General features: G+C 42.7%; 1 protein-coding gene across 1 annotated transcript in view; it reads left to right on the top strand.

The window, feature by feature from the left end:
- Nucleotides 1-25,523, top strand: part of LOC141128744 (lysophospholipid acyltransferase 2-like) — an 86,004-nt gene that overhangs the window by 56,111 nt on the left and 4,370 nt on the right. The window contains exons 7-12 of the mRNA XM_073616210.1: nt 2,476-2,605; nt 5,465-5,639; nt 7,184-7,287; nt 12,739-12,803; nt 17,781-17,913; nt 22,576-22,727. Of these exons, the coding sequence (XP_073472311.1) occupies nt 2,476-2,605; nt 5,465-5,639; nt 7,184-7,287; nt 12,739-12,803; nt 17,781-17,913; nt 22,576-22,727 (759 nt within the window). The remainder of the gene's footprint in view (nt 1-2,475; nt 2,606-5,464; nt 5,640-7,183; nt 7,288-12,738; nt 12,804-17,780; nt 17,914-22,575; nt 22,728-25,523) is intronic.

Here is a 25,523-nt window from a genome sequence, read left to right as displayed (position 1 = left end):
GGTAAGCAGTTTGCACTGCAGAGCTGTCCAGACAGGTTCTTGGTTTGCTCTGCTTTCCTGAACGCATTGAATGTGTACTGATTATACAGTACATTTCCAATAAAGCTAATTAGTGGCACTTTGAAAATGAATTAGATATAGTCTATATGCTGTAAACACACCGTATCTGCAACACAGGGTCAGTCCGCGTGGAGTAGGCAGAAGAGGCAGCTGCCTTGGGTGTTTTAGCAGGAGATGAGGACACAAATAGGGCAGGACCTGCAATCTATGCTGCTGACATAGTTCACAGCTCATGAGGTAGTGTACTTTGGCCTTTTTGACTTGAGCATTAAAAGACTTTGTCTCAGCACTGGGCACACAAGTGTATGTACACCCTGAGTTTGTGTCTCTAATCTCTCTGTCCTCTGCTTTGTTTTCTGACTTTCTGTGCTCATTTGAGCAAAAGACTAGCTGCATTCTGTATAGTAAATTCAAGTAGTGAAAAGGAAATATTTACAAAAATAGAGATATCATATATACATTGTATTCATAATTGCATAAATATGTGTCACCGGCGCAAAAAAATCAATGTGTTTGTCAGAATTGCTGCATTCAAAAAAAACCTTTTCCTTAAAGGATAAAGAATAAGTGAATTGAATGGGTGTGAATGCGCTATTCCTATCTTTACACCACTTGTGATCATATGTGATCAAAAATATTAATATATGAATAACTGTATCATGTAATAATACAGTTAACCATCTCCTGCGTGCAAATAGAATACATAAAAAACACAATTCAAATAAATATATATAAACCAATATCCTTCTCTTGTGTGTGAGTTACACAAAAAACCTGTGAAAAACAGTTGAAGACCATGTGCCCCCCCTGTGCATATACACAATATTAGAGTTCCATAAATTCCATAAACCATAAAACCAAAAAACTTAAAAAATCCCAAAAATCCAAAAAAAGGAAGAGAAATCCTCTTGCAAATGCTGTGACTGTATTGTGCTCTTGTATCTCTTCTTAATTATAAGTGACTTTGTGACCCACCACCACCTTGCAGATTGGCCACTCACCAGATACTGTAAATTGATGTGCCTTTGGTTCATTCATGGGATAACCACTCCACCTTAAAAGCTGCTCCACCTTAAATGCGCTCCACCTTATTACCACTTTTCATCAGCTATGCTATGGTTTTTCCTCATGTAGGATACATAAATAGGCGATCATAGCGTAATATGTTTAAAACATTTATTGAGTAAAAAATAAATCCAGATATCACACTCACATTTAAAAGTGCCTTTAGGCCGGCACTGAGCAAATCCAGCAGATAAGGACAAGTGTTTTAAGCGGGTCCGTGGTCCGTGAATGGCCTCCACGTTTGGCTTGCGCCTCACCTCTCGTTCTCGTGTGTGTTTCCGCCCGCTGCCCGGACGTTTGCAATCACCTGTTCCGAGAGATTACCCAGCAGCCTCTACGCGTTTCGCATCATCATATGCGTCATCAGGAAGCTGCCGTTTGATTGGTGCGTGCTGTATTTATACCCCGTGTAACCGGAAGTACGTGTGTCGCCATCTTAACTAAGGGATACTATTCCCAATTCGTGTATTTTTAAAGCCGGAAGTGCGTGTCCCACCATCTTAGCTAAGGGATGTGTTGCCCAATTCTTATTCTTTTAAAAATACACGAAATAAAGGCCATTCACGGACCACGGACCCGCTTAAAACACTTGTCCTTATCTGCTGGATTTGCTCAGTGCCGGCCTAAAGGCACTTTTAAATGTGAGTGTGATATCTGGATTTATTTTTTACTCAATAAATGTTTTAAACATATTACGCTATGATCGCCTATTTATGTATCCTACATGAGGAAAAACCATAGCATAGCTGATGAAAAGTAGTAATAAGATGGAGCGCATTTAAGGTGGAGCAGCTTTTAAGGTGGAGTGGTTATCCCATGAATGAACCAAAGGCACATCAATTTACAGTATCTGGTGAGTGGCCAATCTGCAAGGTGGTGGTGGGTCACAAAGTCACTTATAATTAAGAAGAGATACAAGAGCACAATACAGTCACAGCATTTGCAAGAGGATTTCTCTTCCTTTTTTTGGATTTTTGGGATTTTTTAAGTTTTTTGGTTTTATGGTTTATGGAATTTATGGGACTCTAATATTGTGTATATGCACAGGGGGGGCACATGGTCTTCAACTGTTTTTCACAGGTTTTTTGTGTAACTCACACACAAGAGAAGGATATTGGTTTATATATATTTATTTGAATTGTGTTTTTTATGTATTCTATTTGCACGCAGGAGATGGTTAATTGTATTATTACATGATACAGTTATTCATCTATTAATATTTTTGATCACATATGATCACAAGTGGTGTAAAGATAGGAATAGCGCATTCACACCCATTCAATTCATTGTATTCATAATACATGTTATTAAATACTCCTTTTCTCTCCCATATTCTGCCCTTGCCACTAGGTCTCCACCTGGACTCCTCCCATACTTCAGTTACACTGTGGGGTTTTTAGGACTTCTTGCTGGTCCTCTTTGTTCCTTCAATGACTACCAAATTTTTATACATGGTAATGAGAAGATAGGAAACCCAAATGTGAGTAACACAAGGTAGAGAAATACAGCTCATTTTAAAGTGTCAAATAAAATGACTGATGATACGAAAAAGCACTTTGTTTTATACAGGGACTCTTTGGATGAAGCATTTCTATATATTTATATCATGGACTCTCCATTTATTTAATGACATTTTAAGCATTCACCATACTATATACTAGCAAAAGTGTGCCTGTTTGGGCACATGGGATATTGTGGAGTGCTACAATCATCATATATTTTTTTATAAACTACACCATTTATCCAAAATACACCAGTGAAAGCCATGTTTCCTAATAAGCTCTGTAAAAAGCAAGACTAAAACCAAGAACAAAATGATAACATATTTCAGATTACCAGTCCTTAGATATGGTAAGTGCATTTGTTTCCTTTTTCAGGCTATGGATGTTTTCATTGAGTACCTCTTAATCGTTCCAGAAATGCTCCTCTGAAGTGAGCTGGAAGGAAAAACAATATTATCTTCTAATGTAATCACATCACCTTCATATAATGTAGATGAACAAAGGCAAATATTGATTATTGGGGCAGGAAGCATGTTATTCACAGTTTAACCAGGAATAAAGCAGGCCATTGATGGATTAAAAATGCATCTGGTTCAGCAAGAACTGTCTGAATATTGATCCGTTTGTGGGCAGGCTGGTTGTACTGAAGTCAATCTATCGATCGACTTTAGTACAACCAGCCTCCCATTTTTGTTTTTTTTTTTTGCCCGATTACTGTCAGCGGCTATAGCCGCCAGCAGTGATTATTGTATTTTGCCAGTGGGGAAGGCTCCCCGCTGTCTCCTCTGGCAAAACACAATAGCGCTGTGGGAGGGACTTTTCACAACTACACTGACTGTGTTGATGGGAGGATCGAGCAATGTTTTTTCCTTCAACCCGTGGTTACATTTTTAAAAAATGCATATTGTATGGCGTGCCTAAAAAAGAGAAAAAGCCTGAGAAAACCAGTTTTAGTTTTTGGATTTGGAAATGAAGCAGCCATTGCTCCTGCTGTCTTTGAATCTAAGACCTGAAAAGGCATACCCTTACCTAAAAAAGACCCTTCTATTCACTGGGCAGAGCCATAGCTAATAAGGCAGCCCCAAACTGTGCTTGTATATAGTTAGGGTTATGCTTGCAGACACAGGAGAGAAGAAGCGCTACAGTGAATATGAGAATTGGGATGATGCATAGACACAGGGATGCAGAAGAGGGATGGAAGAGCATGCTGCAAAAACAGGGCCTAATAGGAGAAAGCAATAGAGGCTGCAGAGACACAAGAAAAGAAGATGGGAGAGTGGTTGCAGAGATTCAAGAGCCCAGAGGAGAAGAGGGGGGTAAGAGGATGAAGAGACACAAGGAGAGAGGAACCACACAAGATACAGCTACACAGAAGAGAGGAAGGATGAGACGCTGCGGAGAATACATTTCACAACATGAATGCTTCTCTTGTGGATATGACATTAAATGTGTCCACACTTCCTATGAGAAGTTTTTCTGTTGGGGAAGTGACAATTTCTACCCCATAGAATAAAATTTGTTTATGGAATATGGGAATGATAGGGGTGGCTTGTACAGTATATTTACAGTACATGAAACTCTGTCCCTTCAGAGTTTCTTGCAATTCTTTTTAAACCAGTGGTCTGATATGTTTGAAATTTAGCATATGATATTAAAATTATTGATATATTATAGTGGGGCAATAATGCCCAAACATTTTTTGTTTTTGATAGAGTGAAAAGGGTTTTGTTGTCTGTGTCCTCATGGTGGAGATTTCCCCTCACCTCCTCCTGCCCCGGTGACAAGAGGCTAAGGGTACAGGAAATGGCAGAAAATCTCTCTAAAGCTTTGCAAAAAAACAGGTTTTCTTTTAGAATGGGGAAAAGTTTTAACTTTTTTGTGTCTTTTTTTTCATTCGGAGCCTTAGCCTCGGTTCACACCAGAGGCGGCACGACTTGCAGGTCGCCTCACCGAGGCGACCTGCACACGACTGCCGGGGCGACTTGCAAAACGACTTCTGTATAGAAGTCTATGCAAGTCGCCCCAAGTCGCCCCCAAAGTCGCCTGACAAGTCATCCCAGTGTGAACCGAGGCTAAATGATCCAGTGTCTCCCTCTTGTCTGGTCTTTATGTCACAAGAATAAAAGTGAGGGGAAATCGCCTGAATGGGGACAGAGACAGCAATACAAAACTTGGCAGTTCTAATGTGAGCTATTCAAAACTAAGAAACTGAAAAAAATAAATGTTGCTTAGACTTGGGCTTCAACCCTGGCTAGTATATAGTATATGTGTAAAAAAATATAAATAGAATACATATATATATACACATACAGTATATATATTCCATGGATCTGTGTAATTTCTTGTAAATGCTGAACAATGTTTATCAAGTGGATTTATGAGTATATCACTTTAAATAAAACCTGTACAGAAAGAAATGTAAATGCTGCCATTGCTGACCTACATCTAAAAATGCTAGTTGTCTGACCATTTCTGGCTTCACTACATCTTGAATCGCTGGACTGAAACATAAAGGCAAGTTGGGTCAGAATGAAATTTGCGCTCTTAACTCAGAATAATTTTTTGGGCCAGAAATTCAGAATGTACTGAAGCCAATGAGTCAGCTTGACAACCAGGCAAAAAGCATTTTCTGAAGCAGTAAAAAAAAAGATACAGGCTCTCTTTTTCTTTTGGGACACATTTCCTTTAATCTTAAAGTCAATACTTGGTGGTAGATCAGAATATATATCAACAGTATGTGACATAATGTATACAATATAAAGAAATGCTGGCAGAGGTTGAGTACCATATTTACACAAAGAGTGATTTTAACATACTGAAATATTTTCTGGCACTAGGTGGCAGTATGCAAGAAGTTGACCTTATTCTGTGTTCTGCTGGCTATCCATGTTGCAGTGTCAGATCAGTTCTCTATATCTAGTGATCCAGAACGCTCATTATTTGGTCAGTTCTCAGATCTCTATCTGACAGCAGCCTCAAGAAGACCTAAGTACTATATTGCCTGGACTCTAGGTGAGAAATTGAAGACTTAAAAGCACATAATATATGTCAGTTTTAGGTTGGCACAAGTGGGATAAATCACCTGCCCCTTTTATGTTTCTGTGGGAGTCCCATAATTTCATAGCAGAACCCCATTAATGTGTTATATGGCTTTAGACCAAGTAAGGCTGTCAGTCTCACCTTTATTGCAATACATTGAAAATACAGCGGTAGAAGACTGTCACTATTCAGCAGCAACAAGCCACCTTTGTTGCTCTAGCAATGGTCTAAGGTTATCAGTGGTGTACCCTAAGGTTCAGTGTTGGGACTCTTACTTTTTAATATCAATATAAATGATATAGGGTCTGGGATTAAAAGTACCATTTCAGTCTTTGCAGATGACACCAAGCTATGCAGTGGAATAACGTCCTTACAGAATGTCTCCAATTTACAAGTTGACCTCAATGCACTGATTAATTGAGCGACTATGTGGTAGATGAGGTTTAATGTTGATAAATGTAAAGTTATGCACTTAGGAGCTAAGAATATGCATGCATCATATATACTGGGGGGGGGGGGGCACTGGGGGAATCCATAGTGGAGAAGGATCTGTGGGTTTTGGTAGATCATAAGCTTAATAATCACATGCAATGCCAAGCTGCGGTTTCTAAAGCAAGCAAAGTCCTTTCTTGTATTAAGAGAGGTATGGACTCCAGAGAGCGGGATATCATTTTGCCCTGTACAATCAACAAAGTCATTAGTAAGACGTCATCTGGAATATGCAGTTCAGTTTGGGTACCAGTTCACAAAAAGGATATCAGGGAACTGGAGAAAGGTGCAGAGAAGGGCAACCAAACTGATAAGAGGCATGGAGGAGCTCAGCTATGAGGAAAGATTAGAGGAACTGAATTTATTCACTCTAGAGAAGAGGAGAATAAGGGGGGATATGATCAGCATGTATAAATATATAAGTGGTCCATATAGTGAACTTGGTGTTGAGTTATTCACTTTAAAGTCATCACAGAGGACACGGGGGCACTCTTTACATCTAGAGGAAAAGAGATTTCATCTCCAAATACGGAAAGGTTTCTTCACAGTAAGAGCTGTGAAAATGTGGAATAGACTCCCTTCAGAGGTGGTTCTGGCCAGCTCAGTAGATTGCTTTAAAAAAAGCCTGGATTCTTTCCTAAATGTATATAATATAATTGGGTACTAACATTTATAGGTAAAGTTGATTCAGGGAAAATCCAATTGCCTCTTGGGGATCAGGAAGGAATTTTTTCCCCTGCTGTAGCAAATTGAATTATGCTTTGCTGGGGTTTTTCACTTTCCTCTGGATCAACTGTGGGTGAAGGATTGTGTATGTGGGATTGTATGATATTATATATTTTTCATTTATTTTTATGGTTGAACTGGATAGACTTGTGTCTTTTTTTAACCTGACTATGTAACTAGCTAAACAATGCTTGGTCTCACTTATTTTAAATAAAGTCTATAAATATAATGTGTGTGTGTGTATTTATATCATTAATGTATATATATATATATATATATATATTTTTTTTTTTTGCCTTTAGCGGATGCCATAAACAATGCAGCTGGCTTTGGGTTTAATGGAATCTCTGACGATGGAAAGGAGAGATGGGATATGTTGACCAACCTAAATATATTAAAAATTGAGGTGAGAATATCCCAAATAGGTACACTAGGGAAAGTATTAAAATATAAACTGCTTAAATAAATTATGGCTTATTTTTATTTGTTTATTGACAATTTCTCTTCTATCAATAACATACATTTCTATATGTTAGTGATAGTCTCCTTGGAGATTGCACTATTCATAAGTAGCTAGAAAGTCAAGATGGTTGTGCAATAGGAAGCTTTTGCAATTTGCCGAAAAAGCTTTATTCTTTATTGTTTTTCTGAAAGTAGGAAATCTCTTTCATGTAAGAAAACTGTAACTTTGATGTATGCTTGTAAAGTAAATCTTTCACAAAACTAGACAATTCAAACTAAGCATCTGATAAAACAAATGCATAAGCAGAGCTTATCTTTAGTGTAAACCACCAACTTCTATGCAAATGTGGAGTTTTTCTTTAAAAGTCACATTGGCCCTTTGCCTATTGGTCCTTTAGCCCCATTCACACCGGTGCCACTTGTCATGTGATTGGACAGGTCCAAATCGCATGACAAGTCGCACACTATTGTCTGCAATGAAACTGTTTCAAATCGGTATGATGGTGACTTTTTTGGTGCCGCACTGATTTGAAAAAGTGCATGCACTATTTTGGGCGCAGCTTGCATAGACATCTGTGCATGAAGTCGCACAGATGTCAGCCAAGTCGCACCTGAAGTCGCACTGACATGCGGCTTTGAAATCTGAGCTGAGTGGAAGTGGGAGTGGGTACCTGCTAGAAATAGGTAACTGCTCCCTAAAATAAAAAACTCCAGTACAGGCAAAGGAGGAGAGGAGGAGGACAGTCAGCAGAACTTCATTTTGTAAGTGAACTTCCGCTTTAAGGTAAGAGTTGTGAAAAAACATCCACAGGACCTAGTTCTAGCCAACTCAGTTAACAACGGTAGATGTGTTTCTAAATACATAAAGAATAACTGGCTATTAATATTTATAAATCAAATAACATTGCAGAACTTACATTCACATTCACATAGTATTTGTTTGCTTCTGGAGATCAGGAAGGTTTTTTTTTCCTGTAAGAGCAAATCAGACCATGATTTATGAAGGTTTTGCCTTCCTCTGAATCAACTGTGGGATTATGGTTCTAAGGATAAAAGGTTTTGGTTGTCATTTTGTTGAACTTGATGGATATATGTATTTTTTTTATACACCTTTTATATGTAATTATGGAACCATGTAACTTATCATTCTTACATGCCATTTTACCTTAAAGGATTAGTTCACCTTTAACTAAACACTTTCTATGCAGATAAGGGACGTCTGTAGATAAAAACAAACTGTGCAGCTTTAACCAAAGTTGAATAATGACCATTATTTAGGTGTAGGCCATTTACATACCTCATGAAGCCTGACTAGAAAACCCCTAGGATGTTGCTAAGATAAGCCCACCTTTCCTGCTCATCTCCACCATCACAGGGGTGAGCTCTCAAACTCTGAGCTCAGAGCTAGTGGATTTACAGACCCCCATATCTGCATAGGCACTTTTTTGGTAAAGGTGATCCATGCCTTTAAAATTGGGATTACATGCACATGTTTTCATTGTATGCTCAATTTAACCCCCCCCCCCCCCCCTCTTCTTATCACTGGCATTTTTTTTAAATCACATACATAACTTTTTACTGCAGTCTTCTAGCCAGTTCACTAAACCTAGTAGCTCTACCCCACCTTGTGTCTGTATGCCCCATGCTGGCATGGTGTCCACTGTAGCATTTGCAGTGGCAGAGCAAAGTAGGACTGGCCATAAGAGGGAATATTTTGATGCAGTTGGCCGGTTTAAACATGTATTGCAATATGTATGAACTAAAAATCCCTGTTTTTCATAGTTTGCTGGAAAGGGTGTACAGCGGTGTGCAGAGGGTTCATCCAGAATTTCTAGCAGTCCCGTGACATCACATCAGCATTCTCTTCTTCTTTGTCAGTAGAGGGTGGGCATTCTGAGCATCATGTAATAACGCAAGCCCAGTCTGCGTGATGTTGCACCCCCAAGCAGCATGTAAACGACAGACTGAGCTCACAGAAAATGGGTAGAATGAAGTGAGTGTCATTCTGCCCCAAGAAGCCCACTGACACTGTTCCGAGGAGGTAGACAGGGACAGTGCTTGGAGTGTGGAGAGGCTCAGTAGAACTTTGCAATATTTTTTTTTACTACAGGAGAGGGGAAGGGGTACTGTAAAAATAGTTCTACTTTAAATTGTCTGGGATTGTGATAGGTTTACATTAAAGGGGAGGTCTGCCCACCGCTGCAAAAATGAAAAGCCAGCAGCTACACATACTGCAGCTGCTGACTTTGAATAATAGGACACTTACCTGTCCTGGACTCCAGCGATGTCAGCACCGCAGCTGATTTTTCCATCAGCTGTCGGGTGCTGCCACCGCCGCCATAGCCAGTAAGTGAACCTGGTAGTGAAGCTTTACAGCTTCACGCCGGGTCCCTACTGCGCATGCTGCGAGCAGGGCCATCTTTAATTTTGATTGGGCCCTGGGCAAACATTTTCTTGGGGCCCCCCCTCCATTCTGAGACATACAAAAAATAGCAGGTAGACTCAAAATCAGTTTACTGCAGCAGATCACGCAGCGATTGCAATTGTTTGCCAGAGGTTACAGCCTACCATTGCTCAATGGCTGGTTTCTAGAGGTTACAACACATAATTTCTGCTTGCCAATTGGTTGCTAGAGGTAATGTACATTATTAGCGCTCACTAATTGGTTGCTAGGGGTTACAGCACATCATTAGCACTTACTGATTGGTTGCTAGAGATTAAAGCAGATCACTGCTGTTTGCTGATTGGTTGCTAGAGGTTCATGCACATCATTACCTCTCACTGAGCAGTGGAGCAATCCCAAATAATTGAGCAAGTAAAGGGGCACAATAATACACATACTACAGGAGAGGTTCAGAGACTGCGGACATACTGCAGGAGACAATCAGAGACTGCGGACATACTGCAGGAGATTACCAGAGACTGCAGACATACTGCAGGAGACACTCAGAGGCTGTAGACATACTGCAGGAGACACTCAGAGACTGCGGACATACTGCAGGAGATTACCAGAGACTGCGGACATACTGCAGGAGATTACCAGAGACTGCGGACATACTGCAGGAGACAATCAGAGACTGCGGACATAGTATAGGAGACAATCAGAGACTGCGGACATACTGCAGGAGACAATCGGAGACTGCGGACATACTGCAGGAGACAATCAGACTGCGGACATACTGCAGAAGACAATCAGAGACTGCGGACATAGTACAGGAGACAATCAGAGACTGCGGAAATACTGCAAGAGACAATCAGAGACTGCAGACATACTGCAGGAGACAATCAGAGACTGGGGGCATAGTACAGAAGACAACCAGAGACTGCGGAAATACTGCAGGAGACAATCAGAGATTGCGGACATACTGCAGGAGACAATCAGAGACTGCGGACATACTGCAGGAGACAATCAGAGACTGCGGAAATACTGCAGGAGACAATCAGAGACTGCGGACATACTGCAGGAGACAGTCAGAGACTGCGGACATACTGCAGGAGACAATCAGAGACTGCGGACATACTGCAGGAGACAATCAGAGGCTGCGGACATACTGCAGGAGACAATCAGAGACTGCGGACATACTGCAGGAGACAATCAGAGACTGCGGACATATTGCAGGAGATTACCAGAGACTGCGGACATACTGCAGGAGACAATCAGGGACTGCGGACATTATACAGGAGACAATCAGAGACTGCGGACATACTGCAGGAGACAATCAGAGACTGCGGACATTATACAGGAGACAATCAGAGACTGCGGACATACTGCAGGAGATTACCAGAGACTGCGGACATACTGCAGGAGACAATCAGAGACTGCGGACATACTGCAGGAGACAGTCAGAGACTGCGGACATACTGCAGGAGACAATCAGAGACTGCGGACATACTGCAGGAGATTACCAGAGACTGCGGACATACTGCAGGAGACAATCAGAGGCTGCGGACATACTGCAGGAGACAATCAGAGACTGCGGACATACTGCAGGAGACAATCAGAGACTGCGGACATACTGCAGGAGACAATCAGAGACTGCGGACATACTGCAGGAGATTACCAGAGACTGCGGACATACTGCAGGAGACAATCAGAGACTGCGGACATACTGCAGGAGACAATCAGAGACTGCGGACATACTGCAGGAGACAATCAGAGACTGCGGACATATTGCAGGAGATTACCAGAGACTGCGGACATACTGCAGGAGACAATCAGAGACTGCGGACATTATACAGGAGACAATCAGAGGCTGCGGACATACTGCAGGAGACAATCAGAGACTGCGGAAATACTGCAGGAGACAATCATGTAATAACGCAAGCCCAGTCTGCGTGATGTTGCACCCCCAAGCAGCATGTAAACGACAGACTGAGCTCACAGAAAATGGGTAGAATGAAGTGAGTGTCATTCTGCCCCAAGAAGCCCACTGACACTGTTCCGAGGAGGTAGACAGGGACAGTGCTTGGAGTGTGGAGAGGCTCAGTAGAACTTTGCAATATTTTTTTTTACTACAGGAGAGGGGAAGGGGTACTGTAAAAATAGTTCTACTTTAAATTGTCTGGGATTGTGATAGGTTTACATTAAAGGGGAGGTCTGCCCACCGCTGCAAAAATGAAAAGCCAGCAGCTACACATACTGCAGCTGCTGACTTTGAATAATAGGACACTTACCTGTCCTGGACTCCAGCGATGTCAGCACCGCAGCTGATTTTTCCATCAGCTGTCGGGTGCTGCCACCGCCGCCATAGCCAGTAAGTGAACCTGGTAGTGAAGCTTTACAGCTTCACGCCGGGTCCCTACTGCGCATGCTGCGGCCCGCGAGGCACCCGCTGTGCTCTCCTACTGGCCCGTCGGCAGGGGAAGGAGGAGGGAGCCGAGCGGTGACGTCAACGGCCGTGACTCCCGGAAGTGGGGACAGGATACCTGTCAAAGACAGGTATCCGCTCCCCCCTCCCCTTGAAAGGTGCCAAATGTGGCACCAGAGGGGGGAAGGAGACAAATGGGTGGAAGTCCACTTCAAATGCCTAGTTTATTCCTTATATTTTATTTTTGTTTAACTAGTGTTTGGGTTTAGTAGCTAGTCACTAGGCACAAACACTGTCACATGACAGAGGGGTGACTAGGAGCTGACACCAGGTGATTTGGTGCCATCTACAATGGAGGAAGAAGTGAGGGTGTTCGCAGAGACAATCAGTAGTTTGGGTGTCTTTTCACAGGCACATGCACTTGCATAGTGATAGTGTCACTTTAAAAAAATATGTTATGTCTATAGTGTATGTATAATGACGTTTTGCTAAGGACATCAAGTACTGTTTTGCAAACATATATACTGTGCTTATAGTTACTGTATACATTACATCCTATTGTGTTCTTTGTATGTTTTTCATTGTAGACATCTACTAGCTTCAAGATGTTTATTGACAACTGGAACATTCAAACAGCAGTGTGGTTAAAAGAGTTAAGTATTGGCCTCCGAATGAATTCTATTGATAGTCACTGTGGAAACAAAGCTCTAATAGATCAGCAGGTTATTCTATGACTCCCAGTTCCTACAGAGTAATACCTCCCTCATTTAGCATCAGGGTGGATTTGATTTAAATCAAGTCGATTTAAATCACTAGTAAAAAGGCCTGATTTAAATCAACTCTATTTAAATCATCATTTTTAAAGAGCAACTGTCATCTTTGTTCGGCAGTGGCTTCTCCTCTGACCCGCTGTTGACTCACCGACAGCCCCATTCACTTTAATGTGATGGCTGGTGAAGTGGCAGTGACACAACAAGGTGAGGGACGTGGCGGTAGCAGGTGAGCGGATGCCCACTAACAGGCGCTGTCATGATGGATCTGAAGTGACAGGTTCTCCTTAAATGTAAGGACTTATTCTTGCTGGTAGTTAGAATCTTTAATGTTTGCAAACAAAATGAAGGTTTCCTATTTAGAATAATAAGCTGTCAGGTTAATAAAACAGTGATATCAGAACCGATTCAATCATACAGTTTGTAGTGTACATAGATTTGCAAAACAATGGGATAAAGGAATATTCCTGAACTTTGGTTTATCTTTCATAACTAAGCTTCATTTCATTGAATAAACTAAATTATTAATGTATCCTAAATAGAAAACTATCTTTAGATTTAGATTTAGACTTTTACTGCAAAAGCATTTAATTAAAATAAATTTGATAAAAATGAAAAAAATCGATTTAAATCAAAGAAATCTGATTTTTTTTTTTCGATTTTTTTTTTTTTAAATCATTGATTTATACAGAGAGGCAGAGATTTATGTTTAGCATATAGAATTACATGAACTTAGGTCAGTCGATCAGCTGCAAAATCTTGGCTTGCATCAGAAAAATAATACTCTTTGGTTCCAAGTGTCATTTTAGTGTTAGTGTTATATATAGTTAAATGGTGAATGAGTCCTGGGGCATATTTTTAAAAGCCCTAAAAAAAACAAACATATTCACCAGTCTGGATCTGCCTGCAACATTGATCACATTTGTAATTGGCAAACATTATTCTAGGGACTGCTCAACCTAGCAAAAAAACTACACCTGTAAAAATGTGCTCCCCTTGGAAGGTATTGGTGCCTGATGCTGAGGAAAATTGGGCAGCCCTAGTTTTAGGATGGGGTATTAAAGTGGTATTAAACCCAAAAGCAAACGATTAGCATATTGCAGCTAGCTTACCAATTCTTAGATGTGATGGCTGCATTAGCTTTTTTCCTTTGCCTTTCAACAGGACAAGCTGCTCTGCAGATGTAGCACTTAGAGGGGTGAGTCAACCCATTTAACACAAACAGGGGTGCTTATAATAGCCAGTTTTTATATATGAATATATATATACACTATATATATACTGTGTGTGTATATATATATATATATATATATATATAATATATATACAGTATCTCATAAAAGTGAGTACACCCCTCACATTTATATATTTTATATATTTATATCTTTTCATGTGACAGCACTGAAGAAATGACACTTTGCTACAATGTAAAGTAGCGAGTGTACAGCTTGTATAACAGTGTAAATTTGCTGCATCTCAAAATAACTCCATACACAGCCATTAATGTATCTAAACCACTGGCAACAAAAGTGAGTACACCCCTAAGTGAAAATGTCCAAATTGGGCCCAAAGTGTCAATATTTTGTGTGGCCACCATTATTTTCCAGCACTGCCTTAACCCTCTTGGGCATGGAGCTCACCAGAGCTTCACAGTTTGCCACTGGAGTCCTCTTCCACTCCTCCATGACGACATCACAGAGCTGGTGGATGTTAGAGACCTTGCACTCTTCCACCTTCCATTTGAGGATGCCCCACAGATGCTCAATAGGGTTTAGGTCTGGAGACATGCTTGGCCAGTCCATCACCTTTACCCTCAGCTTCTTTAGCAAGGCAGTGGTCAACTTGGAGGTGTGTTTGGGGTCGTTATCATGTTGGAATACTGCCCTGCGGCCCAGTCTCCGAAGGGAAGAGGATCATGTTCTGCTTCAGTATGTCACAGTACATGTTGGCATTCATGGTTCTCTCAATGAACTGTAGCTCCCCAGTGCCGGCAGCACTCATGCAGCCCCAGACCATGACACTCCCACCACCATGCTTGACTGTAGGCAAGACACACTTGTCTTTGTACTCCTCACCTGGTTGCCGCCACACACACTTGACACCATCTGAACCAAATAAGTTTATCTTGGTCTCATCAGACCACAGGACATGGTTCCAGTAATCTATGTCCTTAGTCTGCTTGTCTTCAGCAAACTGTTTGTAGGCTTTCTTGTGCATCATCTGTAGAAGAGGCTTCCTTCTGGGATGACAGCCATGCAGACCAATTTGATGCAGTGTGCAGCGTATGGTCTGAGCACTGACAGTCTGACCCTCCACCCCTTCAACCTCTGCAGCAATGCTGGCAGCACTCATATGTCTATTTCTCAAAGACAACCTCGGGATATGACGCTGAGCACGTGCACGCAACTTCTTTGGTTGACCATGGCGAGGCCTGTTCTGAGTGGAACCTGTCCTGTTAAACTGCTGTATGGTCTTGGCCACTGTGCTGCAGCTCAGTTTCAGGGCCTTACCAATCTTCTTATAGCCTAGGCCATCTTTATGTAGAGCAACAATTCTCTTTTTCAGATCCTCAGAGAGTTCTTTGCCATGAGGTGCCTTATTAAATTTCCAGTGACCAGTATGAGAGTGAGAGCGATAACACCAAATTTAACACACCTGCTCCCCATTCACACCTGAGACCTTGTAACACTAACAAGTGACATGGCATCGGGGAGGGAAAATGGCTAATTGGGACCAATTTGGACATTTTCACTTAGGGGTGTACTCACTTTTGTTGCCAGCGGTTTAGAAATTAATGGCTGTGTGTTGAGTTATTTTGAGGGGGCAGCAAATTTACACTGTTATACAAGCTGTACACTCACTACTTTACATTGTAGCAAAGTGTAATTTCTTCAGTGTTGTCACATGAAAACATATAATAAAATATTTACAAAAATGTGAGGGGTGTACTCACCTTTGTGAGATACTGTTAGTGTACCTAATTCTGCTAGTATATCTAACACTCCCCTTCCCCATGATTAACAATGCTGCTGTCCAAAGGTGTCCCTGTGCTCCTTCATCCAGAGTGTAGGCACTCTAATACAGGGGGTGTGTTACTTGGCAGATCACTGGGGGAAAACAGAGGGGAAAAAGCCTAAGAAAAGAAATCTAATGCATCAACGACATCTAAGGATTGGTAAGCTGCTATATATTACATGGGGGTTTGGGTTTAATACCGCTTTAATATAAGAGGTTATTTATTTACACCTGTGGGTTGCAAGTAGGTTTCTAACTCCTTCTGGTCAGCTGACATTCTTAGGACCTCCAGCCGTTCAATAGATAAAAAAATAAATAAACATTAGTTTAAAAAATGTTATTCTTAATTTATGCAGCATTGTTTTCAGCTATGTGCAGACCCACACACACTGGTAAACAGGTAAGTAGACCAAAGAACCAGTTCACCAGATATAGAGTGCTAGCTTGTTGTCCATATCTTGTACTTATGCCCCTTCTCCTTTTGCTGACTTTTTCTTCATAGTTGCTAAGGTTGCCAAATGTTTAACTATTTTATGTACTAGGCTGGTAATATTGGGGGTGGCAGCATGTTTCATCCAACCCTATCCAGTCTATGTGGTTAACATGTGTAAGTTGGCCTAAACCTTGCACCACTCCACAATTCACGACCTTTGACAGGTTTTACCCCACCCACCAAGGCTTAGTCATATAACCTCTATGACTAAGCCCTGGTCAGTGGGGCAAAACATGTTAGAGGGCGTGGCTTGTGGAGTGGTGCAAGACTAAGGCCAACTTACACATGTTAACCACTTAGACTGGATAGAGTTGAGTGGCGATTTTCTAAATATGCTACATACTGCTGGATGGTGATATTTTCAGCCAGCACCCTATTCCTGAGTACCAGCAGGACTATATACACTCTCCTTCTTTGCTTACAGCGGCACTACAAAAATTAGTAGGTGACAATTGATTTGGTTACAACAAAGGATTTTTTTTCAAAAGGCTATTCCTATGCTATTAAGTGATTCTATATGAGAGGACCATCTCAGGCTGATTGGATTTCTAAAGCCTAGTTTACACATGCGGTTGGAGAGTGGTAAAAATGCGCGGGTGAGATGCATTTTTACTGCCTCCAACCACTCCCTCGTGAGCTGCAAAGGCATGTACATATGCCACGGCCGCAATGCTTTGCATCATGGCGTAGCAAAAATCAACCCTGCTATCGAGCTCAGTGGGCAGTACCGCCCGTCAAACATGACCTTTTCAACTGCATGGGGGTGCCCCACAGCCACGTGCAATGTGTGTGCTGGTGTGAGGGTTTAGGGGTTAAAACAGGCAGTGATAAGGCAATATGATGCCTCCTCCCCGCCTGTTAAATGCCCTTCGTCCAATGTTGATCGATTTTCAGAGGGCAACACAAGTGTAAACAAGACCTTGAGAATTTCAGGCCAGACCGAGGGAGGTCATTGAGTTATTTTCTCATTTAGGTATAATAAAAAATAAAACCTAGCCTGCTCCCCATTGATGGGCACTCTAGGCATATGGGCTGGTATCCACTTAGATGCAGGGCAAGGAATATGTTGGACCCCTATAGGTACTAGCTCATGTATTCCATAATATCAGGTACTGTAAATGCTTTAAACAGAATCTCAAACAATAATGGACCCCCTGTCAAAAAAAAAAAAAAATGTAAGCACTAATGAGAACTTGCTTTTATGGGATGATTGGTGTTCTCTATTGAAAGGAGAATACATTGGTGCAAGTTGCAGTGGTTATTAGCAAGGTTCATTCCTGTAGAAGAGATACTGTGGCTCATGTTTGGCTGGCCTAACCATCCACATTTTTTACTTGATTTTCTCATTTAGGGTGTGTTATGACCGAAGTCCATACAACCCACTGTTGTCCACTTTTGTGCTGTCAGCAGCTTGGCATGGAGTACATCCAGGATATTACTGCACATTTCTCACTGCCGTGCCCATCACGTTAGCAGCGCGTAGGGTAAGTCATATAATAGCTTGATAGATTGTGAAGTTTCAAAGTACATAAAAACCCAAACTAAATGACATTTGCCTCGAGAAAGCACTGTGTATTATGAACAATTGCTCAGAGCAGTTCTTATGATGGTAACAATAGTTGACCATGCCATGCAGTTATAATTGAAAATGTAGATTCACTGAGTATGTAGTGAACATAGTCCATTTTTAGTAAAAATTGTGTACAATTGAACTTTTACCAGGTTTTTAGAAGTAGCTTCTCTCCACCCCCATTTTTTAGGTTGCTTCAGGGTTTCAGTGTAATTTTAAGGCCCCTTGCATACGGGCGCCTCCGTGGAACGGGTTCCGCTTACTCAGTGGGGGATCTCTCCGTTGATCCCTGCTTAGCAGGCGGATGAAAGGTCCTGTCCGCTCCGCTGTGCAGAGCGGACGTGGACCCAGTTCCGCTCTCCTCTATAGGGAAATCGGATGGAAATGGACCGCCTGTTCGTCTTCATCCGATCCACCAGACGGGTGGAAAATAGGACTACCATCTGTCTGGATTTTGCGGGCAGGGTCGATTAGCGGCGGATGTTAGCGGTGATATGTCCGCTGACATTCGCCACTCATAGAGGAGACTGCAAGGTCCGATCAGGTCCGCCTGAAAAATTGCCAGGCGGACCAGCCCATGTGAAAGGGCCCTAATTGTCCTCTGCTGCGCAGCATTGATGCAGTAGTTTTTCAGAACAGAAAAGTATCAGTAATCAGCATTATATATGGGCCTGTTTTGGCATTATACTGGATCATTTATAGAAAATCAAGGATTGCCAAAAGGCACCAACATCCTATATTATATTTGAAAAAAAGAAAGGAGCAAGATTGACTTTTGAGGTGCCAACATTACACTGCAGCATAATGCATTCCTAGAAATGAAAAAAATGTTTAAACGCACAGGAGAGGCCCTATATAAGATCCATCTGTACAAAGAAACTGGGGAATGGTAATTTGCTGCTTTTAGTGTACATAATATCTAAAAGTTTACAGGCATATAACTTAAAATGGGAAATTATGTACATGCTAGTTTCACCTAGATTTCCAGCCTTTGCCACCTGTAAATAAAAGATGAAGAGATAGCATGCCATATAGTGAGGCTGTGCGTGAGTGCAAACAACATACTAAGATAACTGCATATAGTGAGCACAAAGCCAAGCTGAGAGGAAGTCACAAGGTTTCTAGATAATATGGCCTGATACCGTGTGATCAGAGGCTGGAGGGATACATTACAGACAGGAGAAAAGCATTTAAAGGTAACGTTTTGTGGAATTCACATAAAGCAAACTCACTGTAGCTGCAGTGCAGAACAGGAACCCTCCAGTACAACATAGTGGTTTTACGCTCCTGCCTACCACCTTGATCGCTACAGCCCCCAAATTCGCTAAGTGCATAATGGCTTTCCTGAAAGTCATTATCTGCATGGCACAATAAACATGCTTTCCTTGTGTAATAGTACTCAGGTCTGGTGATACGATGGTCAGGAAGTAAGTACAACTCTATGGCAAATGTGTCAAACACAAGGCCCGGAAAACGAATCCGGCCATCACGGCCATTTCATGTGGCCTTCGCACCTCTACTGCAGTGACAACCCCCTCATTGTTGCCCTTACCTTGCCTCAGCAGTCAGCATCAAAGAGGAGGACAGAACTCCGCCACCAGATCCTGCACTTCTCCATGCAGCCACGGAGAAGCTCGTATCTGCCCCTCCTTCCCCATCCCAGCAGTCGGCAGCACAGAGGAAGACAGAACTCCTCCTACAGATCTTACACCTCTCTGTGCAGCCGAAGCACCCCCTCCTCTCTGCCTCCCCTGGTCTCAGCATTCAGCAGACTCTGGTCCTCCTTCAGACCCTGCACTTTCTGCGTTCCAAGTCCACCCCCAGCATGGGGGTCACGGTGCACGTAAGGGAGGGTGAGGGACTCTTGACTTCTGATGGCGGGGGATGGGGCTCTTGACATCTGTTGTAAGGGGGGGGTGAGGTGCTCTGGATATCTAGTCTTACAGATGCAACCGGCCCATTGAGGACAACCTTAACGCTGATGCGGCCCGTGATGATATTGAGTGTGACACACCTGCTCTATGGGATGGGGATTGAGCATGCTTGTTTGCTCTATACCTAGACACTTAGATTTTCGAACAGAGCTTGTATAGAGGATTGCGAAGGTGGCAGGAGACATAAAAGTACTATGTGGTGTAGGAGGGTGGTGTTGTAGGAACTTACCTTGCTCTGTGTGACCACCAGACAGGTAAAATGGTTAGGTAAAATATTAGGGGTTTGTCAATAATCTTGCTAGTTGATAGTTGTCCTTTATTGGGCCATAGTGTAGAACAGTGGGTGGAAACAAATAGTTCAGGTATCTGCTGAGTTCTCTATGACATCACATGAAGGAAAAATATGTCTCCCTGCTTTATGTAGCTTAGACAAAAAAAAAATCATGGTGAGGCCACTTCATCATCCATAACCAGCTGTAGGTAATGTCTGCAGGCTCATATAGACCAAAACTTTAATTGCAGCAACAAACCAGTATTCACTGAACTAAAACAAGGCCAAAATTAAAATAATTTCTGATTTGTTGCTCTGGATATTGCATTTTCCGCATAATGCTTTGCTCAGTGCAATATTATTTTAAAAATACCAAAAAAAAGGGGAATTTACTAAGACTGGAGCAGCTGTGCATGGAAACCGGACAGCTTTTAGTTTTCATTTTCAAAGCTTTCAAGAGGAACTTCTTTGGTTTCTAAAAATAAATAAATAAAAAAATAAGTCAGCAGCTACAAATACTGTAGCTGCTGACTTTTAATAAACAGACTATCACCTGTCCAGGAGTCCAGTGCTGTGCTTACCTGGGCCAGTTCTTCATCAGTCTTCAGGTTCCCGATGCCGCCATCTTGTATGTGGGAAGAAGGCAGCTGTGACTTTCTGCTGTTTGACAGCTGGCTTTCCACTGCATATCTGCCCATTTAGAATGGTCCCGCAGTCTCCTGGGACGTGTGACGTGTCCCAGGAAGTTGCGGGTGGGGAAGGAGGGGGGAGGGGATTTCCACTCTGCTCACCTAGGTAAGCAGAGCAGAAGTGAGAGTGGATACCTGTCAGAAAAGGGTACCAGCTCCCATAGGAGGAAATGTTCACTATAATGGCAGAATGTGGGTGGGGAGGAAGATGAGTAGAACTCCACATTTTAGGTGAAGTTTCGCTTTACCTGAACAAGCTGAAGGTAAAAGATGATTGGTTACTAAGCACAGCTGCTACAGATTCTGTATAATCCAATTTTAGTTATATCCCCCAATTTATAAAAGTTGCCCTTTCATGCTGCTAATTAAAAGTAAATTTTGTCTGTTTTGAGAGAATAAAAACTATGCAAGACTTTTATGCAATCTTTAAGGATATGTAATATTGATACAACATTCAGTTATTAATATTTCACAAACAGTTTCTGGGTTTAAACTTAAAGTGGAGTTCCACCCCAAAAAAAAAAATTAGTAATGTGCTTAAAAAAAAAAATAAAAAAAAACATTTGGAGAAAAATTTTTCTTTTTACTCACCTCTAAATGGCTGTTGCTAGGGGATCCCACGTAGTCTGCCTTCTTTGGTGCCTGGGCTGGTGACATCACTTCCCTCGGCGCAGGAAGGGAGATCGCCTCTCCACCCTCCCTCTTGTCAATCATCTGGGACACGTGACCGGTCCCAGATGATTACAGGGCCATTGCCGGTGCGCGGCCCGGTGCGCGCATGCGCAGTGGGTGCCCGGCTGTGAAGCCACAGCCGGGCGCCCACAGTTAAAATGCCGGCGCCGCCGAGGGGGGGACAAACGGGGCTTTGATCCCCCGCATCGCTGGACCCTGAGACAGGTAAGTGTCCGATTAAAAGCAGCTGCAGTATTTGTAGCTGCTGACTTTTAATTTTTATTTTTTTTAAATGGGAACCCCACTTTAAGGGGGTACTCTACTACTCAAACCTTTTTTTCTTTGAATGGATTGGGGGAGGGTTAAAACCTCTGTTCAGTTTTTATTGACCTGACAGAGGGTCTTACTTGTCTCCACTCCATCCAAAGCTCAAAGGAGAAGTATAGCCAAAGCTTTTTTGGCTGTACTTCTCCTGTGGATCACAGTAGTGCAGTTCGTTCTGCACTCCTGTGACCCGTTTTTAGCCGGTGATGTCACTCAGCCGGTCCAGGCTTTGGAATGACCATATGGTCGGAATCCACCTAGATTCCTGCACCAGTACCTGGCTTAGACTCTTGGTGATCCGCTGAGAGCCTGAGCCAGCTCCTCCCATCCCCTCCACAGCCCAGCGCTCCAGTGAGCACTGGAGGGAAGAGCAGAGAGCCACTGACTGACAGCCACAGCTCTCTGCTCAGAGTGGAGTGGAGAACTGAGCGATCAGTGGTGCATGATTGCTAAGTTCTCACTGCAGAGCCAGCAGGGGACAGATGCAGCATCAAATCAATGCTGCATCCACCTAAGTGAGTATAGATGTTTGTTTGTTTTTTTTAAACCCTGAACTTCTCTTTATAAAAAAAACATTTTAAACAGGGATTCCAAATGTGCCAAGCAGAATTATAATTAATCTACAAATTTGTCAGATATGTAAAAAATGTGTGAAAAATGCATATGCTTTTTTTTTCCACCACCAGGTGAGGCAAACCATACGTCCATTGTTTCAACATACAGCATTACACAGATTTGTTTATGATGTAATCACTTGGGCTTCTACACAAATAACAATGTGTTACACTGTGGCTCCCTTCATAATACTAGAGCTTGGACCATCACTGCAGCTATACAGGTAATAATAGATCAGGTGTGGAAAAAGTGGATTGAATAATCAACGTGGAAACTGGAAGTTCACTATCAGACCTGTTTATAAAGGTTAAAGCCAACCTGTGCCTCATGTTAGGTAATGCAACAGGTTTGCTTTAAAGCCCCAAGGAGAATAAACTTGCCTTTTCTTCGCTCTCTCACTGCTTTGTTCATCTGCCAAGATCATTGGAAATATTTGGTACATCTGGGTAAGGATAGGCAAGGGTATGGTCCAAACTTAGGTTTGGGCCAAATCTGGAAGTAAGCACAAATCAGTGCCCGATCATCCATGACCAGAGCATTTCTCTGCACAGCAGTCACATGTAATATAGGGGCAGGGATGTTTGTGACATCATTGACCTAAAATGGCCCTTTGTTACACGTGGCTGCTGGATAGGGAGCGCCCATACCATTGCTGCACTGATTTGATGGGAGTGACAGCTTTCCTCTCTTCTCCCTGCTAAACTGTAATCATCTGTAATCATCTAATGCCCTGTACACACGATAGCATTTTCCGATGGAAAATGTGCGATCGGACCTTGTTGTCGGAAATTCCGACCGTGTGTAGGCTCTATCACACATTTTCCATAGGAATTTCCGACACACAAAGTTTGAGAGCTTGCTATAAAATTTTCCAACAACAAAATCCGTTGTCGGAAATTCCGATCGTGTGTACACAAATCCGATGCACAAAGTGCCACGCATGCTCAGAATAAATTAAGAGACAAAAGCTATTGGCTACTGCCCCGTTTATAGTCCTGACGTACGTGTTTTACGTCACCGCGTTCAGAACGATCGGATTTTCTGACAACTTTGTGTGACCGTGTGTATGCAAGACAAGCTTGAGCCAACATCCGTCTGAAAAAATCCATGGATTTTGTTGTCGGAATGTCTGATCGATGTCCGACCGTGTGTACAAGGCATAAGTTTGACAGTGGCCAGCAGTTGCCTTGTATAAGCAAAGCATGAGTTCCCTTTAGCCCTGGTTCATATTGATGCGATTTGGCATGCGATTTGACATGTCAAATCGCATGCCAAATCGGTGGCAATTGCTGGCAATGGCAGCATCCGAATCAGTGTTACACCGCATTTGCGGCGCCAGACCAATACCCAAAAGTGTTTTCTGTACTCCTTTTGCCGATTTTGGGGTGCGATTTCCATTGACATCTGTGCAGAAACTTGCACAGATCTCTCTGAAATGGCCCCCGAAGTCGGGACTGACATGCAGGAATGAAATCATGCGAGTTCAGCTGAACTCACACAATATCATTCCCGCAGTCAGTGTGAACCTAGGCTCAAAGTGGTTGTAATCCCTTACATATACACAGTGAAGTGACTGGCCTCAGGCAATACATGGGGATAAAACAAATTCTCCTACATAAGTTGTACCTGTTTATCTGCAGTCTTCTCTTCTCTACATATATTCAAAGTCCAGAATTTATAAAGCTTGTCTGAGCTGTCAGAAAACAGGGGGCAGGAAGCTGAAATTTCACTCTGCAGAGCTCAGTAAGGAGAGCTCTGAGAGCTGATTGGACAGAAGGGACACACCCACTTTACACAGCATACAGGAACAGAGCTGAGGCTGTCAATCACAGGCTGTGCTGGAGTTCTCTCCTCTGTCAGATTTTTTCTCTTAATGTCAGGCAAACCTGTCAGAAGTTGTCAGACATTACAATGGATTGAGACAAATGCACACTATAGAGGGATATGCTTTGTTCATATTTCATGTCTGAGGTTTACAACCACTTTAACTGCTTGCTGCCCGCCCACCGTCAAATGACGACGGAGTGGTGCAACTCTTGTTCTGGGGCAACGTCATATGACGACGTCCCAGAAAGGTCGCTCTCGCGCGCCCGCAGGGGGCCAAGCACGGCGATCGCGGCAGCGCCGTGTTGCTAGGACACGGTGTGACCCCGATCTGTGTAAAGAGCCGTGTCCGTGGCTCTTTAACCATGTGATCGGCTGTGTCCAATCACAGCCGGTCACATGTAAACAAGGAAGTTCCGGTAATCGGCTCTCCTCGCCTCACACTGACAGAGTGTGAGGAGAGGAGAGCCGATCAGCGGCATCTCCTCACAGGGGGACATGTAGGATTGTAATCTGGGCACTGATCATTAGTGCCCTGATTACAATAAAGAAATATAGTGTCACAATACAGTGCCCACCAATGCCACAATACAGTGCCCACCAGTGGCAGCAATCAGTGCCCACCACTGCCCACAAGTGCCACCAATCAGTGTCCATTAGCCATGTCAGTCAGTGCTGACAATCAGTGCCGCCTATCAGTGCTGCACATCAATGCCCATTACTGCTGCCCATCAGTGCCACCCATCATTGCCCATCAGTGCCCATATGTACCGCCTATCCGTGCCCACCAGTGTGGCCTATCAGTGCCCGCCACTGCCGCCTATGAGTGCCCACCAGTGCGCCCTATTAGGGCCCATCAGTGCCACCTAACAGTGCCCATCAGTGCCGCCTAGCAGTGCTCATCAGTGCCACATATCAGTGCCACCTATCAGTGCCTATAAGTGCGGCATATTAGTGCCTCCTCATCAGTGCCACCTCCTCAGTGCCCATAAGTGCTGCTTCATCAGTGTCCATAAGTGCCACCTCACCAATGCCCACCAGTTCAGCCTATCAGTGCCTATCAGTGCCACCTCATCAGCGCATATCAATGAAGGCGAAAAATTACTTGGTTACAAAATTTACTGACAGAAAAAAAGTAAAAAACATTTATTTTTCAAAATTTTTGGTCTTTTTTTTTTTTTGTAAAAAATAAAAA

The sequence above is a fragment of the Aquarana catesbeiana genome, linkage group LG02 (genome assembly GCF_042186555.1).
Source record: "Aquarana catesbeiana isolate 2022-GZ linkage group LG02, ASM4218655v1, whole genome shotgun sequence".
NCBI classification, from domain to species: Eukaryota; Metazoa; Chordata; class Amphibia; order Anura; family Ranidae; genus Aquarana; species Aquarana catesbeiana.
Note: the sequence above shows the minus strand (reverse complement) of the source record. Positions and strands in the feature narration are given on the sequence as shown.